General features: G+C 43.0%; 1 protein-coding gene across 2 annotated transcripts in view; it reads left to right on the top strand.

Moving 5' to 3' along the window:
- The window catches only part of LOC126267656 (methyltransferase-like protein 17, mitochondrial), a 113421-nt gene that overhangs the window by 58256 nt on the left and 37218 nt on the right, over positions 1 to 17947 (top strand). For both annotated transcript variants that reach the window (XM_049972959.1, XM_049972965.1), the window contains exons 6-7: positions 1627 to 1770; positions 13505 to 13594. In XM_049972959.1, coding sequence (XP_049828916.1) covers positions 1627 to 1770; positions 13505 to 13594 — 234 coding nt within the window. The remainder of the gene's footprint in view (positions 1 to 1626; positions 1771 to 13504; positions 13595 to 17947) is intronic.

Raw genomic sequence — 17947 nt, 5'->3', positions numbered from 1 at the left:
TGTTTTCCTTTTTTTTTTGACGTCCAATTTTGTTCAGTGAATAGCTTTCAGTTGTGCCTGGCAGGTATATTGATATGCTCCTTTCTAACAGTAATGTAGCTTTTTGTGATAATACCTTTATAGTGCCTCTACACCCTTATAATTGGGTGTATTTTTGTGGAAAGTGAGGTAGACATACCTAGTGGCATGTAGCAGCCCTTTCTTTCGTAATGATAGCAGTGGTAGATCGTGGCATGGACACTATGAAATATCAAAGTTGTTGGGGATCCATCCAGATCCGTGACAGCGTAATCGCTATCCACAACTCAGGGAAATTGGTATGACCGGGTCTAAGACATATATGTCTTGAACAAGTATTCAGATGTCCGTTCTAACACAATTGAGATGCAACTGAGTGGTGCAGTTTCTGTTGAAGGTAGATGTCTCCACAAGTGAACAAACAGTTGTATGTTATCAGACAGAAGGTTCCCGTGACCATACTCAGTTTGTGGTAACAAAAACATGTCAGGGGCTCCATTTAATCTTGTGTAAACATTAGCCATATAAGATTAACCCCTCTATAAGCCCTAATGGTACTTTGTTACCAAGCAGGATTAGCCACGAGATATTGTTTTTGATGTACTTGTACTTTGCCATCAGTGTGTAGCAACATTTTACCATAGCTTTTCAGTCTAGTCAACCTTCTGATAGCATAAAAAAAAGAATGATGAGTGGTACATCATCTGATAGCTTCCTAGTCATTTGACATGCCATACCTTTTCACTCATCTTGCAACAGGAGCTGTCCATCTCCAACACCACATCTACATCTAGTCCATTTGCTTATGAGTGTTTTGGATTAAGCTTTTCAAACTTGGAAGGAGACCATTGTGTGTGTAAAAGCCATTCTCATAGCACACAGACAATAGAATACATGGAAACTGTAGATATTCAGTCAGAGTGTCCTGGGTAATTGAGAATTACAGACTATCATTTATAATCCACTGTTAGGGTAATAGTTAACCCTGGAACTTGCAGCTACTGTGATGCATCTGTACAGGATAGATATGTGCTAGTTCTCATGTATCTCAATATTGATTCATCCATAAAAGAGATAATCATCTGTGACATGTTTATCATCACACGTAACTCTTGTATCATGCCATTTTTTCCCTAATGACTTACTGTGTAAGTTAATCAATTATACTATGAAATGAACATTCCTAAGAAACAATCAATAAAATTCTGGAAAGCCATATGGCTGCATTCCCAGGATTCATCAATGAAGAAATACACATGTGAAAATATGAACATGCACAACCCAGGAAAGCATGTACACTAATTTTTCTGATATACTTACTATAATGCTTATAGGTGGACATACCACCAGCATTCTGTTTTTGCTGAACCATGATCTTGTCTCCAATGCTTTATATGTAATGAAAATAATCATTTCATTTTATTATTGCCACTGCCACTACCACCACCACCACCACCACCACCACCACCACCACCACATACTTCCAAACATTTCCATAATATTTTTTCCCATTTTTCAGTCCCTTCTAGTAAGATATTTTTATTTTTATGAGTACTTTGTTAAGCATTATGTGTTTCATTTTTTCTCTCAGATTTTCCCTTTTCACAGATAAAATTTGATATTGTTATCAGTGCCTACTCTTTACTGGAGTTGCCTTCAACAGAAGTAAGGTTGGAAACAGTCCGTAATCTGTGGAGCAAGGCATTAAGATACATTGTATTTGTGGAACAAGGGACAAATGCTGGCTTTCAGGTAAGTGATAATTTTGTTCCATTACATGTCCACAATGCCACTGTTCTGTAACAGTGAGTCAGGTGGTGCAGTAGGAAGACTCTGAGCTCATATGTGGGAGGACAGCAGTTCAAATTGTGATCCAGATTTAGGTTTTCCATGATTTCCTGGAATCATTTAAGAGGCATGCCAACATTGTTCCTCTGAAAAGGACATGGCTGATTTCCTTCCCCATATATTCCCAAACCAGACTTGTGCTCTGTCTCTAATGATCACATAATTGATGGGACTGCTATTCATAATTTTTGTTTCCCTTGTGGAAGAGTCATCAGATACTATTATAGTATTTTATTGCTTTTACTATTGTCTGTCCTCTGGTGAATCAACTCCAAAATTGCTATAGGTAGGGTACTAGTTGTAGATAATTTCTTGAACTATCAGTTTTCAACCTTTGTCATTGTCCTGTGTAATGTCTGTTTCTTCATTTTATTTTGTGTACAATATATTCCCTTGTATTTGACTCTGATGTGAATTGTTAAGGAATAAAGTGAAACACTTCAGTTTTCCATCTTGCCATTTTTTTTCGTATCAAATAACTCATGATAGATAGGTAGACAGTCGATACATAACTTAGTTGCTCATACAGGTACATAGCCAAAAGTATTGGGCACCCTAGAAATTTTGCATGTGTGCAATGTACGTAACTGTAAATAAACTCATTGCTTTGAAAATTATTTTGTTGGAATCAAAAAGGACAAAAACAATGATCCACCTCAAAACCACCTATAAAACATCTGGTGCACTAAAATTTGTCATTTGAGTGATTTTCTGTGTACTAATCAGTTTGCTACATTCACCCGTTGTGAACACATATCACTAATCTGGTGCTCTTTTCCTGTTTAGATTTGTGACATCAGTGTTATTGCTGGGTTATGCAAAGAAACAAACTTAGTATAGAAAAATTGGTGCAGAAAAGCACTTGCATGAGGAAGGCAATCACAGGTAGAGATTTCGAAAACTGTGAAATGTTTACGCCAATCTGTACAATATGCTATTGAGCGTTTTGCCATGACTGAGTCTCATGTTAATAGGCCAAGAACTGGGCGCAAGTGGATCAGAACAAACTGTGAGGACTGAATGATAGTGAGAGAGTCATTAAAAAATAGGAACAAATACTCGTTAGACTTTGGTGCTGAGTTGTCTAAAAGTTTTAACAAAACAATTTCTGCTCACACTGCTCGTAGGTGACTTTAAGAAGTTGGTCTAAAAGGCTGTAAAGTCAGGAAGAAGCCATGGCTCTCTGACAAGAATAGAAAGGCACAGTATGAGTGGTTTCTAAAACACCAAATGTTTACCGAACAAGATTGGTCAAATATCATGTGGTCAGATGAAGCATACATTCAGGTAGGTTTGTCAACTTGATGCTGTAACAACACATACCAATTTGGATAGAAAACAAAAGGCATTAATTTAAAAACACATGAATGAATTATCTACAATATTTATTCACATTTCACATTTTTGGGCCACCTGGTGTGATCTCTGTCTGTCACCAGATGAGCGAGGAATATAACCCAGAGTGTGTGGTACCTACTGTAAACACGGTGTAGGGAGTACCATGATGGGCTGCATGAGTGCTGCAAGAGTGAGACAAATGGTCATAAGTGAAGGCCACATGGATCCCACAAAGTATGTAGATGTCGTAGAGTCTGCTTTACTGCCCTCTTTTACAACTCTTTTGTGATACAAACATGGACACCATTAAAATCCAGTGCGATAATGCAACCTGCCCTATATCTGGCCACACAGTGACATGGCTGCAGGAAAATAGCATTGAGCTTCTGGACAAGCCTACCTAATTACCAGACCTGAACTCCATAAAGCATTCAGGGGTTTATTGAAATGCAAAGTTAGGCGGCATACAATTAAGTCAAAAGAAGAATTAAAAGACTGCCTGTACCTTGAGTGGAATGCCACAAGAGCCGAAGATTGTGAACAGCTAGTGTGATCTCAACCAAAAAGAATTTCTGCTATAATAAGGTCCCACAAAATATTGATTTTGTGTTACTAACTGAACTCCATCTGAACAGGCCTTGGAGGCCCAATGGTACCAACTGGCCACCATGTCATCCTCAGCCCACAGGTGTCACTGGATGTGGATATGGAGAGCCATATGGTCAGCACACTGCTCTCCCGGCCGTATGTCAGTTTACGAGACTGGAGCCGCTACTTCTCAATCAAATAGCTACTCAGTTTGCCTCACAAGCGCTGAGTGCACCCCGCTTGCCAACAGTGCCCAGCAGACCGGATGGTCCCCCATCCAAGTGCTAGCCCAGCCCAACAGCGCTTAACTTCGGTGACCTGATGGGAACTGGTGTTACCACTGTGGCAAGGCCATTTGGCTTTGTGTTACTAATAAACATTATAAATGTGAACAAATTGTTTCTATTTATTTAATTTTCTTATTTTTCACAAATCTCCAAGTTACATAGGGTGCTCTCTACTTTTGGCCAAGAATGTATAACATCATTGTAATTCTACAGCTACATACATTCCACAAGCCACCAAACCGTGCATGGTAGTGTGTGTCTTATACCACTGCTGATAATTCCCTTTCCTGTTCTGCTTACAAATGTAGTTAGGGAAAAATGACCATCTATTACTCTGTAAAAGCACCAGTGTCCCTTATCTCGTCTTTCCAGTTCTTCTGCACAATGTTCGTTGTTGGCAGTAAAGTCATGCTGCAGTGAATTGCAATTGCTGGTTCTTTGAATTTTGTTAGTAATGCTTCATGAAAAGAACATTGTCTTCCCCAGGGATTCCAATTTCAGTTCCTGCAGCATTTCCCTAGTACTTCTGTGTTCATCCAATTTGTTAGGGATCCAGAAGACAAGAGCAATGCTCAAGAATGGGTGGCATAAGTGTTCTACACATGATCTTCTTAATAGATGAGCTACATCTTCCTAGAATTCCACCAATAAACCAAAGTTGATCGTTTGCCTTCCATACAACCGATGTTGTAAGCTTGTTTCATTACATATTGCTGTGAAATGTTATGCGTACGTATTTCATAGATGTGACTGTCAAACAACAAGATTGCTTTTTATAAAAGAAAACATGGTCCATTGTAGGCTGTAATGTAAATATTCTTTATTTAAATTTTTCCATTAGCTATTTTAATCATAAGTCATTTTCAAGCACATGCATGATTCCATGTAATACATAGTGTAATTATTAGTTTCTTTTAGTTTGAGTACAAACCAGATCTCATGTTACTTAATTACAATAGGACTGAATTCACATTAAAAAACGTTACAGCATAACGTCTTACGTGATATGTGGTGTTGAGTATTATTGATGTGGATTCAATCCTAATGTAATTATGGAGTATCAACAATAACACGAAAAGGATAGATTGCTGCTCACTGTAAAGATGACATGTTGAGTTGCAGAAAGGCAAAGGAAAGACAGTTATACATTTAGCTTTTTCCCCAAAGCCTTTTTCAGAAAAGAAAACACATTTACACAAGCAAAATTCATTAAAAACATTTAAAAAGTTGTAGGTTAATAAAACCCTTCACAAAATAATAAGAACTGTACATCCTGCATCTGACATTCCTCATTACTGCAGTACTGTAAATAGTCATGAAAATAAAACATCTTAGCATACTACTTCTATTCTCATGACCTTAATGTATATGGTGCTGTGTGTGAGGTTTGTGTAAATGCTGGTTGCCCACTCTTCTTCTTACTCCCTCTCCCCACTTTAGGGAATGTTACCATACCAGTGGCATTGAAGCCTTTGAAAGGACAAAAGTGCCCCACATGCGCAATAATCTTATATGTAGGCAACTGCAGTTTGACATTTACTGGCAAGTGTCATTTTGATAATCTGGTACAGACACTGGTAGCAGGTGATGAATCTCTCTGTTTTATTCTTTGGGGTGTACAAGCTTGTCAGCATTACCCATTGACTTACACAGTATTATGGTAATTTAACATTACATTGTCGCATTCATTCTCATTGCTCAAGGACCTTGATGTTAGCTTTTTGTATCCACTCCCATACCTTCTTCACAAAATTTGATATGGATTCTCAATTCATCCCCAAATTCAATTTGACCATTTCAAATGCTGAAGACATTTTTCTACCAGACACCACCTATTGTGGTACACGCGTGTGTTATAGGTTTTCCAATTATAAGCTGCAGCAGCAATAGAGTATATCCACATGTGGCAAATGGGCAGTGGTAAAGTATGTCTGCTCAAGGCAGCTAGTCAGGTCTGGCATGAACTTAGGAACCTCCAAGCAGTCAATGGAATTAAGCCAGCAGTTGGCCTTCTGCCTGGAAGACACCAGTTCAGCTCCCAGTGGCTCCTGAACTTAGGCCAGGAGGCAGTCCTGTAACTTAGTGAAGACAGCGTCTTCACACCACCAGCACGTATCGAGGTCATGTTTAGTTAGTAGAATCTTTGGAAAGAACGCACACGAAGTTTCAGCCATATTGGTCTATTTCTTTGTGTTTCGCATTCGTGTGAATCAAGGAAATCGAGCGCTTGTCAGAAAATGGACGAAAAAGTGTCTAGCAGTGGCAGCAAGATGAGCGATTTCAGGGTAATAACTGATGTGGAGTACGAGGGTTGTTTGAAAAGTCCATGCAAAGTCCGAGAGATGTCACCACCAGCACATATCGAGGTCATGTTTAGTTACAATCTTTGGAAAGAACGCACACGAAGTTTCAGCCATATTGGTCATTTCTTTGTGTTTCGCATTCGTGTGAATCAAGGAAATCGAGCGCTTGTCAGAAAATGGACGAAAAAGAATTTAGTGTGGTGATAAAACATTACTTTATGAAAGGCAAAACGCCTTAGGAGATTAAAGAGAAGCTTGCTAAACATTACAGTGACTCTGTATCTTCGGTTAGAACAGTTTATAAGTGGTTTCAAAATTTTTGGAGGGGCCATATGAGCCCAAGTGATGCTGGACGTTCTGGACACCCTGTGGAAGGTTGTGACTCCAGAAATCGTAGATAAAATCCATGATATGGTGATGGACGACAGAAGAGTTAAGGTGCGTGAGATTGCTAGTGCTGTGGGCATCTATAATGAGTGGGTACAGAATATTTTGCATAAACATTTGGACATGAGAAAGCTATCCGCAAGATGGGTTCTGCGATTGCTCACTCTTGACCAAAAACAGAATCTTGTGAAGTGTTGCAAGGATGGTTTGAAGCTGTTCAGAAAGAATCTGCAGGGCTTTAAGCATTGTTTCATCACTTTGGATGAAACATGGATACATTACTATACTACTGAGACCAAAGTACAATCTAAAGAATGGGTTACCAAGGGAGAATCTGCACCAAAAAAGGCGAAGACCATTCCTTTGGCCGGTCGGAAAGGTTATGGCGACTGTCTTTTGGGATTCATAAGGGATAATCCTCATCCACTACCTGGAAAAAGGGTAAAACTATTACAGGTGAATATTATTCATCCTTTCTGGACCGTTTGAAAACTGAGCTGCAAGACAACCGCCGGTGATTGGACCGCAAACAGTCCTCTTTCATCACGACAATACACCAGCACACACCTCAGCAGTTGTGGCAAAATTAATGGAAATAGGATTCCAACTCATTTCACATCCCCACTATTCTCCAGACTTGGTTCCCTCGGAGTACTATTTGTTCCCCAATTTGAAGAAATGGCTGGCGGGACAAAGATTTTATTCAAACGAGGAGGTGATTGCAACAACTAATAATTATTTTGCAGACTTGAACAATTCCTATTATTCAGAAGGGATCAACAAATTAGAACAGCATTGGACTAAGTGTATAAGTCTAAAAGGAGAGTATGTCAAAAAATAAAAAAGGTTTACCCCAAACACGTAAGTAGTTTTTATTTTTGCACGGACTTTTCAAATGCTGCTCATACTTCCGGTAGCTGACTGTAGGTGATAACTGATACTGACTGGCTAAAACAGGCAGCATTTATACCGGCTTGACCTGTTACCAATTTTGAAGAAGCACTGTTTCCATCAAGTAAGATACAACAGAGCCACAATGCAGGGATTGGTCATGCAGCAGTCAGATCACCATTGCCACAGTGGCTTCTGTCTTTCTGCTGTGTCAGTAGCATTACAGCTCTGACTAGGCCGAAGGTGCAGCAATTTCTCCTACTGCACCCCCTGCGGGTCCCCAGAGGTAAGAATAGACCCGAGGTATTCCTACCTGTATTAACAGGCGACTAAAGTGAGACTCTCACATTTTGACCTTTATGTAATGGTCCCCTGTAGAGTTTGACATCCATATTTCAAAATTTTTCTGAAGAGCAATCCAATTGGGGAAGGGCACCTTACGTGGAGTATAGCGTCCATCTTGCATTGAGACCTTTAGCCAACTTTCTCATCATTGCATTGCAGTCCCGCTCCTTCTCCGTCTCTTGGGTGAGGTCACCATCTTGTGTGCATTTTCCACCATGCACAATGGAGTGCTGCTTTCTGTGCTGACGATGATAATGGACTTCTTTGCACCTGATACCCAGCACACTAGCCAGTCCATTGTGGTGGGGCCATCATGTACCCTGTTGGTTGTAGCCCCCTGACAACACAGGGATCACTCTGCTCATGCCTGTTCTGTTAACTCCTCATGTATGTCAAGGAGTAGATGCCCGTCACCCTGGGGCATCGGGACTCCTGGCAATGTCCATGCTGCCAGGTGGCCCTTGCTGAGGCTGGGTGGCACCTATGGGGAGGGCCCTTGGTCGGAGTGGGTGACATCAGGGTAGATGACCCGCAATGAAGCGTGGCACATCACCTCTTGCTGGTGGCCAGCTACCAGAAGTCTCTAAGCGTTCCAGGGCTCAGTTCAATGCACAGAAGTACGACCCCTAATTGTTCCCCTCCCCAGTCTTATCATGGGAGGAATGAAGGGCTAAGGTTGGCAACAAAACTTACTGGCCTTGATATTTAGTATGTACGAGAGCTGATGGGGAGTCTTTCATGATGATGAAGCCTCAGTTCTTTGTAGAGCCAGAGAAGCATACCACTTCTTCAGCTCCTCTCACTTGGAAGGGGTCCCTTCCTTCCCAGGTTCGTCCTAGTGGGAGAAAGGTTGCCCACCAGTGCCCAGAAGCAGCTGGTCGTAGAGTTTCATGATCCTCCTCAGTTCTGGAGACTGAACCCGTGAAGCCCTCCCAGCCAGCGAAACCAAAGGAGAAGTGGGAGAAGTCAAAAAAGAAGAGTACTAAGACCAAGGAAATTGCAATGGCACCCCCACCACCACTACCTACCAGCTGTGCATCTGATGATGAGGTGGAGATTCTGGCATCTGCTGACGACCTAGATCTCGCCTCTGCCTCAAATGCAATGGTTCTAGATTCAGGCTCTCCTTCAGTGGTGGTAGATGACCCAGTAGCATAATCTCCCTCCTTGGTCCCTTCACGCCTTTTTCGGCCGCGGATGATGTCATCTTCAGTGGAATTGCAGCAGTTTTTTCCACCATCTTGCTGAGCTCCAACAACTACTCAGCCTTCACCCTTTCTTCTGCATTGCTCTCCAGGAAACTTGGTTTCCAGCAATGCGAACCCCCGCCTTCCGTGGCTATCAGGGTTATTATAAGAATTGTGCAGCTTACGAGAGGGTATCTGGTGGAGTCTGCATCTACGTCCTTTAGAGACTGTCGCTGTTAGGGTGTGGATGCCTCAGGCTGTTACTGTCTGCAGTATGGTGATATCCCACAGCATGTCTGGCTGCGCTAATAGCCCAACTGCCGCCGCCTTTTCTGTTACTGGGTGATTTTAATGCCCACAACACTTTGAACGGTGGATTGGTGGCAACAGGCCGAGGCACTGTCGTTGAGCAAGTGTTGGCACAGCTCGACCCTGGTGCCTCCACACATTTCAGTGTGGCACATGGCACGTACTCAGCCATCGACCTTTCGGTCTGCAGCGCTGGCTTTCTACCATCCGTCCACTGGCATGTGCATGATGACTTGTGTGATAGTGACCACTTTCCAATCTTTCGGTCACTGCTGCAGCATTACTCTTGTAGGCTCCTCACCAGATGGGCTTTGAATAAGGCTGATTGGGACTCATTCGCCTCCATTGCCACTATTGAGCCTCTTTCTCATGACGCCATTGATGTGTTGGTTCACATGGTCACCACCGGCATCGTTTCTGCAGTGGAATCTGCAATTCCCTGTTCTTCTGGGTCCCCTTGGCGGAGGACTGTGCCTTGTTGCTCACCAGAGATTGCTGAGGCGATTCACAATGGCGGGCGAGTCCTCCAATGTCACAAGTGGCACCCATCACTGGACCACCTCATTGCCTTTCAGCGGCTCCGCACCCTAGCCTGGTGCCTTATTCGCCGACGGAAGCAGGAGTGCTGGGAAAGGTATGTCTCCAGCATTGGCATCTGTACCTCTCCGTCGTAGGTTTGGGCCAAGATTAGGCAACTCCATGGCTGTCAGACCCCCATCGGCGTACCTGGGTTTTCCCTGAACAGAGCAGTCTGTACTGACTCCGATATGATTGCAGAACTCTTAGCAGAGCATTATGCTCAGAGTTTCGCTTCCACGAATTACCTGCTTTCCTTTGGCTCCCTGAAATGGCAGCTGGAACGTCAGAGCCTTTCATTCCATACGCGCCACCCCGCATCATACAATGCTCCATTCAGTGAATGGGAATTCCAAAGTGCCCTAGCAGCTTGCCCTGATCCAGCTCCTGGGCCAGATCGCGTCCACTATCTGATGCTCAAACACCTCTCGGTGAACTGCCAGCGACATCTCCTTGACCTTTTCAACCATATCTGGGTTGAGGGTGAGTTCCCATCAAGTCATCCTCGTGTTAAAAACTGGCAAGAACTCACTGGAGGTGGACAGATACCCCCCATTAGCCTCACCAACATTCCATACAAGTTGCTTGAGCACAGGGTGAGCCGGAGGTTGAGTTGGCTACTTGAATCTCTGGGCCTTTTGGCTCCATCTCAAGGTGGATTCCCTAAGGGCTGCTCTGCCACTGATAATCTGGTCTGCCTGGAGTCTGCCATCCGTATGGCATTTGCCCGCCATCAACATCTGGTAGTTGCCTTTTTTGACATGCAGAAGGCATATGATACAACATGGCGACATCTCACCACACTTCATAGGTGGGGTCTTAGAGGCCCGCTCCCAATTTTTATTCAAAATTTTCTGTTGCTCCGTTCCAACCGTGTGCGAGTTAGCTCCTCCCATAATTCCTCCCAAGTCCAAGAGAATGGGGTCCCGCAAGGCTTTCTCTTGAGTCTGCATCTTTTTAGTTTCTATCAATGGGCTAGCTGCAGCTGTGGGAACATCCGTATCAGCTTCTTTGTATGCTGATGACCTTTGCCTGTATTATAGCTTCACTGCCATTGCGGTTACTGAATGGCAGCTACAGGCACTATCCGCAGGGTGCAGTCTTGGGCCGTCACACATGGCTTCCAGTTCTCGGTTGCCAAAACTTACCTCATGCATTGTTGCCAACATTGCACTGTCCACCCTGAGCCACAGCTTTATCTTGGCAGCGAACCTCTTGCTGTAGTGGAGACGCATTGGTTTTTGGGCTTGCTTTTCGATACCTGGTTGACTTGGTTACCTCATATTCGGCAGCTCAAACAAACTTGCTAGCACCATCTTAACGCTCTTCGTTGCTTGAGTCACACCAGCTGGGGTGCCAATCAGTTTACCCTTCTATGACTGTATCATGTGTTGATTCAGTCCCGTCTCGATTATGGGAGCCTGGCTTACGATTTGGCATCGCCTTCCGCATTGTGGTTGCTTGACCCTGTACTTCACAGCAGGATCCGACTCGCAACTGGAGCTTTCTGCACAAGCCCTGTAAACAGCATGATTGTTGAGGCTGGTGTCTCTCCATTGTGAATCCAATACCGACAACTACTGGCCGCTTATGCTGCACATGTTTGTAGCTTACCTGGGCATCCAAATTACCTTCTCCTGTTCTTCAACTCGGTCGTCCATCTTCCCAAACGGCGGCCCTAGTCAGGGTGTACGATCGTGATTCGTATCTGGTCTCTTCTCTCTGGGCTTGAGTTTTTCCCTCTCCCACCTCTTTTCCAGGCCCATTTACATATACCCCTGTGGTATGTGCCCCACCCATGCCTTCGGCTGGGTTTGGCAAAGGGCCTGAAGGACTCAGTCCTTCCTGAGGCCCTCCACCACTGCTTTCTTTCCATCCTTGCCATGTTTCACGGCTCTGACATTGTTTATACTGACAGTTCGATGTTTTCTGCTTGAGTTGGTTATGGTATCACTCTTGAGGATCATTCTGAACAATGCTCATTGCGAGCTGGCTGCATTGTTTTCACTGCAGAGCTGGTAGCCATCTCTCGCGCCCTAGAGTGTATCTGCTCCTGCTCAGGTGAGTCTTTTGTCATCTGTAGTGACTCCCTGAGCAGTTTACGAGCTATCAACCAGTGTTTTCCTCATTCTTGTCTGGTGATGGCTATCCAGGATCCATCCATACTCTTGCCAATTGCGGTCACTCCGTGGTTTTGTGTGGACTCCGGGTCATGTCGGCATCCCGGGTAATGAATGTGTTGACAGGCTGGCCAAACATGCTATCAATGAACCGACCCTGGAGATTGGCCTTTTGGAATTGATCGCCAGTCAGTATTGTGTCAAAAAGTCCTTGGTACCTGGGGTGATGAATGGCGCACCCTGCCTTCACCCAACAACTTCAGGTTATCAAGGAAACAAGTGTGTGGCGCAACTCCACGTGAACCTCTCACGAGGACTCAGTTGTTCTCTGCTGGCTATGCATTGGCCATACCTGGCTGACACAAGGGCATTTATTGTGCCATGAGGACCTGCCTCTATGTTGTTGTGGATCAACAGTGACAGTGGTCCAAATCTTGTTGGATTGTCTGCTTTTAACTGCACTCAGACAGATGTTTGTGCCGGCTTAGTTTTGAGTTTTATTCGAGCAGGGGGCTTTTATCGCTCAATCTGAAGGTTTGTCCCTTTTATGCGTTGTGTCTGGCCTTTGGCCTACAGTTTTAGATTGGGATTTTTCGTGTGTCTCTTGGTGGTTGGCTTTTCCCTTTTTGTTTCCATGGTCGGCCAACCGCTGTACACGTCTGTGTGTTTATAATTCCTTGTTTTCTGGTCTTTGTCTCTGTCTTTCTTGTTCTGTGTCATTCCTTCTTACCTCTGTTCCTTATTTTTATTCCTTGTGGGTGTTTCATGGTCGTGGAAAAAGGGACCAATGGCCTGGTCCCTTCAACCCCCACAAACCAACCAACCAACCAACCATCTCCTACTGCAAGGCTTGATGGTGATTCTTGAGGTGTCAGCATAATCCACTTGTGGTTTCTTATGCAAGACTGTTTACCCAGCCTGATGCTTTTTGTGTCCGCCTGTTGTGACATCTGTCCATTAACTCAGCCATGTCAAGTAAAGAAGCTGGGGCACAACATACCATTTTTATACACAGAATTTGTGAAAGTGGTTGTAAGAGCAAGTAGGATTTACTGTTAAAATATTTAGTGGACTGCACTAAGCTTTGTAATGGCCGATTACTGAGCAACATGTACATTCATCTGAACGTGGTTTATGGTTTAGACATGGTGTTTTTAGCTACTCCCATGACCATTTAGTTTTAACCCAGTTCTAGTGTGTGCATGTTTCTTGAATAAATTGAAGTATTTCCTTTTTTGTGGTTCACGCTTTGCAAATCCAAATTAAAATTCATTCATACAACTATTCATTTATAATTTTGGTTTCAGGTTGTAAATGAAGCAAGGGATTACATATTGCACCTTGCAGAAAATGCATCTGAAAGGCTTCCAATGCCCAAGGCTCATATATTTGCACCAGTGAGTTCACAATTTACATGAATTAATTTACTTATCTTCACATTTTAGCTGGTATGCTCTGAAAAACTTTGACAGTATTAAGCTTTTATATCATTAAATAAAATTGTGGATTTTATATATTACCTCCTTAAATTGTTATATTTGCATCTTACGTAACATTACTATTTAACAAGCATTTAATATTTGATAGAGATTACAGACACACAAAAAGATGATGTGATAGGGAACAGGAACGCATGAGATCCACTTAAAGTAGGAGCTTATAGGTCTAGGTATGGAAAAAATCTCAACCCTAACACTGGATTAGAGACAACAGTCAGTATTGGTTACTGAAAAGACAATTATGTGACTTGTCATGCTGAAATTTTGTAAGGTTTCTGCACTTAATTCTGTTTGGCATGTACACTGATGAGTCAAAACATTATGACCATTTGCTCAATAGCTCTTTATGTCCATATTTTGACAGATGGTTGTGGCACCTCAGCTGTCCAATACAGAATGTAAAATCAACTTTCAGCTTTCTAAATTTCCAAATTGTTATTTTATTGGGCTACTAGTTTTTGTGATACATTATGCCATTTCAGGCCCCGTGACTGGCATGTAGGAAGATTCCCACCTTTGGTCCAGTCAAAATAGGAGCCAGCATTCAGTGACTACTATCCATAGATTTTTGAGACAGCGATCACTTCGAACATCAGCTGCCATTGGCCGATGATGTTTGAAGTGATCGCTGTCTCAAAACTGTATGGATACTAGTCACTGAATGCTGGCTCCAATTTTGACTGGACTAGAGATGGGAATCTTCCTAAACGTTGGTCAGGAGGCTTGAAGTTGACGTAATATGTCATTGAAGCTGGTAGCTTAATAATATAACAATTTGGAAATTTTGACAACTGTAAGCTGTTTGATTTAAAATTCTGTGCTTAATAGCTTGTTTGTCCATATTTTGGAGCGAAATACTTGATTGTGGGTATCAGGGATCCAACACTTTGATGGCAAGTTTGTCAAGATATGTGGCATTAGATGTGTACGCACAGATCATGTAATTCACATAAATAACAATATCAGAGGAGGATAGTTGCTACTCACCATACAGCGGAGATATAAGTCGCGATAGGCACAACAAAAAAGGCCTTTGTCAGCCAGTAGACACACACACACACACACACACACACACACACACACACACACACACACACACACAAATGCAAGTTCGCAGAAGAGCTTTTGTGAAGTTTGGGAGGTAGGAGACGAGGTACTGGCAGAACTGAAGCTGTGAGGACAGGTCGTGAATCATGCTTGGGTGGCTCAGTTGGTAGAGCACTTGCCTGTGAAAGCAAAGGTCCCGAGTTCGAGTCTCAGTCCGGCACACAGTTTTAATCTGCCAGGAAGCTTCATAAAGGCTTGATGCCAGCTTGTGAGACTTGAAAAATGAGATAGATGATAGATGTCTGAAAAAATTGTGATTTGTCCAACTTACGTTTCAAACTGGTGGCCTGTAGCACTGTGAACAAGGCATGAAGGTTCTGCAATTGTCCATCTGTGGAGGAACCTGAGATGACAATCAAGATAGTTAATGCACCCCAGCACAGAGGCCATGTGTTGTTCCAAAAATTGTTGGAAAATAGCAAGGGCACTAGCCATCCTAAATGGCAGGTGCTGGTATTGATGTAACGTGAAGGGGTATTCACTATGGGATGCTCTTGGAATTATCATCCAGAGGTGGTTGCCATTAGGCTTCTGACAAGCCTGTTTTGGAAAAATTTTTGACTCAGAAAGCTGTGCTAAGAGTTCCTCCTAACAGTGCAAGGAATAGATATCAATAATAGATTGTAAATTTACAGATCTCAAAATTATCACAGAGCCAAAGGTTACTGTTAGGATTTTTGACAATTACTGACAGAGCAGCCTATTCAGTAGAAGAGACAAGAGTGATAACACCCATAGACATCATTTGATCTAGTTCCAGTTTGACCTGCTCCTCTAAAGCTATGGGGATTGGGTGAGCACGAAAGCAACAGGGTCACACTGACAGTTTCATTGTGATCTGAGCCTGGAATTTGGTAGCAGACCCTAAACCTTCTGAAAATAGTGAGGAATATTCTGAGCAGTGTGTGTCCAGTTGTTGCTGTGGATATGATACTAGATGCACTATGTCAGAGGTAGAGGACCCAAAAATTATGAATGCATCTAACACAAATAATTTTTCAGTGTTGGCATAACCACGAAAGTATAAAACTGCCCCAATATAGGTTTTTATTGCTTGTTGTTACTCACCAACAGACGAGAAACAGGAGACGATGCCAGTGGCCCAAGATCCACATAGGTTGGAGAATAATTTAACAAAGTCACTGCTACATGTACTTCAGTGTAGTGTTTGTTCATGTCTGGTGAGGGGGTTGAGAGTTGTACAGAGATGCTATCCCCCCCCCCCCCCCCTTCCCCCCGCAGTGGTTGCACAGCACACAACGATTTTGGCATGTGGCCCACTCATGTTGTACAGAACAATAAGGGCACAATGGCAGAGGAGTACATGGCCGCCATTCTGATGCTGATTGATGTTGCTGCTTAGCATGGTGCTGGCCCATGCGACATGGAGGCTGCGATTTTACAGTCATGACATCATTTTCCTGTGAGCTAACCAATGGTGACTGAGCAGCAGAGTGAGCAATGGCGGCTACTTCACACCACGCAACTATCTGATTTTCTGCTGCCCAAGATACTTCAGAGGTCTGGATACTGTTCGGGACTTCTGTGATAGAGGAATTTTCACATTGTAAAACATGTTCACCAACTTCCTTATCAAGGGCCAGGCGTATTATAGCATCGCAAATCATCGAATCAGCATTTGAGTCCTGTTGAGCTTCAGTAATAAAGTGGCTGCAGTGGCTAAGTCCATGAAGTTCCGTTGCCCAAGTTCTGTATGACTGTTACGACCAATTTTGACAATAGTAGAACTCAGTGTGAACAACAATAATGTGAATATGTTTGCAGTAATAATTAGAGACCAACTGGGACATCTCATCATGTGAGAGACTGGCTGGTTCCTGAAGAGGAGCTAACTGCCACAGGTGGTAAGTACAAGGAGAAATCCATGACAGAAGGAAAGCCTTATACACATTGTGGTTGGCGACTCCAAAAGCTTGAAAATACCGGGTGATCAAAAAGTCAGTATAAATTTGAAAACTGAATAAATCATGGAATAATGTAGATAGAGAGGTACAAATTGACACACATGCTTGAAATGACATGAGGTTTTATTAGAACCAAAAAAATACAAAAGTTCAAAAAATGTCCGACAGATGGCACTTCATCTGATCAGAATAGCAATAATTAGCATAACAAAGTAAGACAAAGCAAAAATGATGTTCTTTACAGGAAATGCTCAATATGTCCACCATCATTCCTCAGCAATAGCTGTAGTCGAGGAATAATGTTGTGAACAGCAGTGTAAAGCATGTCCGGAGTTATAGTGAGGCATTGGCGTCGGGTGTTGTCTTTCAGCATCCCTAGAGATGTCGGTCGATCATGATACACTTGCGACTTCAGGTAACCCCAAAGCCAATAATCGCACGGACTGAGGTCTGGGGACCTGGGAGGCCAAGCATGATGAAAGTGGCAGCTGAGCACACGATTATTACCATACGACGCACGCAAGAGATCTTTCATGCGTCTAGCAATAAGGGGTGGAGCGCCATTCCGCATAAACATCGTACGTTCCAGCAGGTGTTTATCAGCCAGGCTGGGGATGATGCGATTCTGTAACATATCGGCGTACCTCTCACCCGTCACGGTATCAGTTTTGCTGTCTACCGCCATCTGTCGAACATTTTGTGACCTTTTTTTTGGTTCTAATAAAACCCCATGTCATCTTGAGCATGTGTGTCAATTTTTACCTCTCCATCTACATTATTCTGTGGTTTATTACTTTTTCAAATTTATACTGATTTTTTGATCGCCCGGTACTACCGAAGTCATTTTTCATATGCGTCCCAGTCTTCCACAGAATCGCCATATGGGGGAAACAGTGGGAATTGCGTCAATGGCGGTGAACCATGGTGCATCAACGATGCTGCCAAATTGTTTAGGCTGTGGAGAGAGCATGCTGCTGGTTGGTGAGAGCTCACTGCTGTTCAGCAAAAGGTTGAAGAGTTTCTTCCTCTGACATATTTGCTGTAGCAAACCAAGAAATGAAACATGCGGAGTATAATACTGCATTCATCGTCAAATATGTTGTAACACTGTACAAACACAATATTAGAAGCCCCACTAACCAAGTTTTTTTCTGCTTCCATGTGAAGGGATACACCAAGACACTGAATGAAGTATTAAATGAAAAAAAAAAAAAAAACT

Source organism: Schistocerca gregaria, chromosome 1 (assembly GCF_023897955.1).
Source record: "Schistocerca gregaria isolate iqSchGreg1 chromosome 1, iqSchGreg1.2, whole genome shotgun sequence".
Taxonomy (NCBI): Eukaryota; Metazoa; Arthropoda; class Insecta; order Orthoptera; family Acrididae; genus Schistocerca; species Schistocerca gregaria.
The sequence above is the reverse complement of the archived record's forward strand: the minus strand, read 5'-3'. Positions and strand labels throughout refer to the sequence as shown.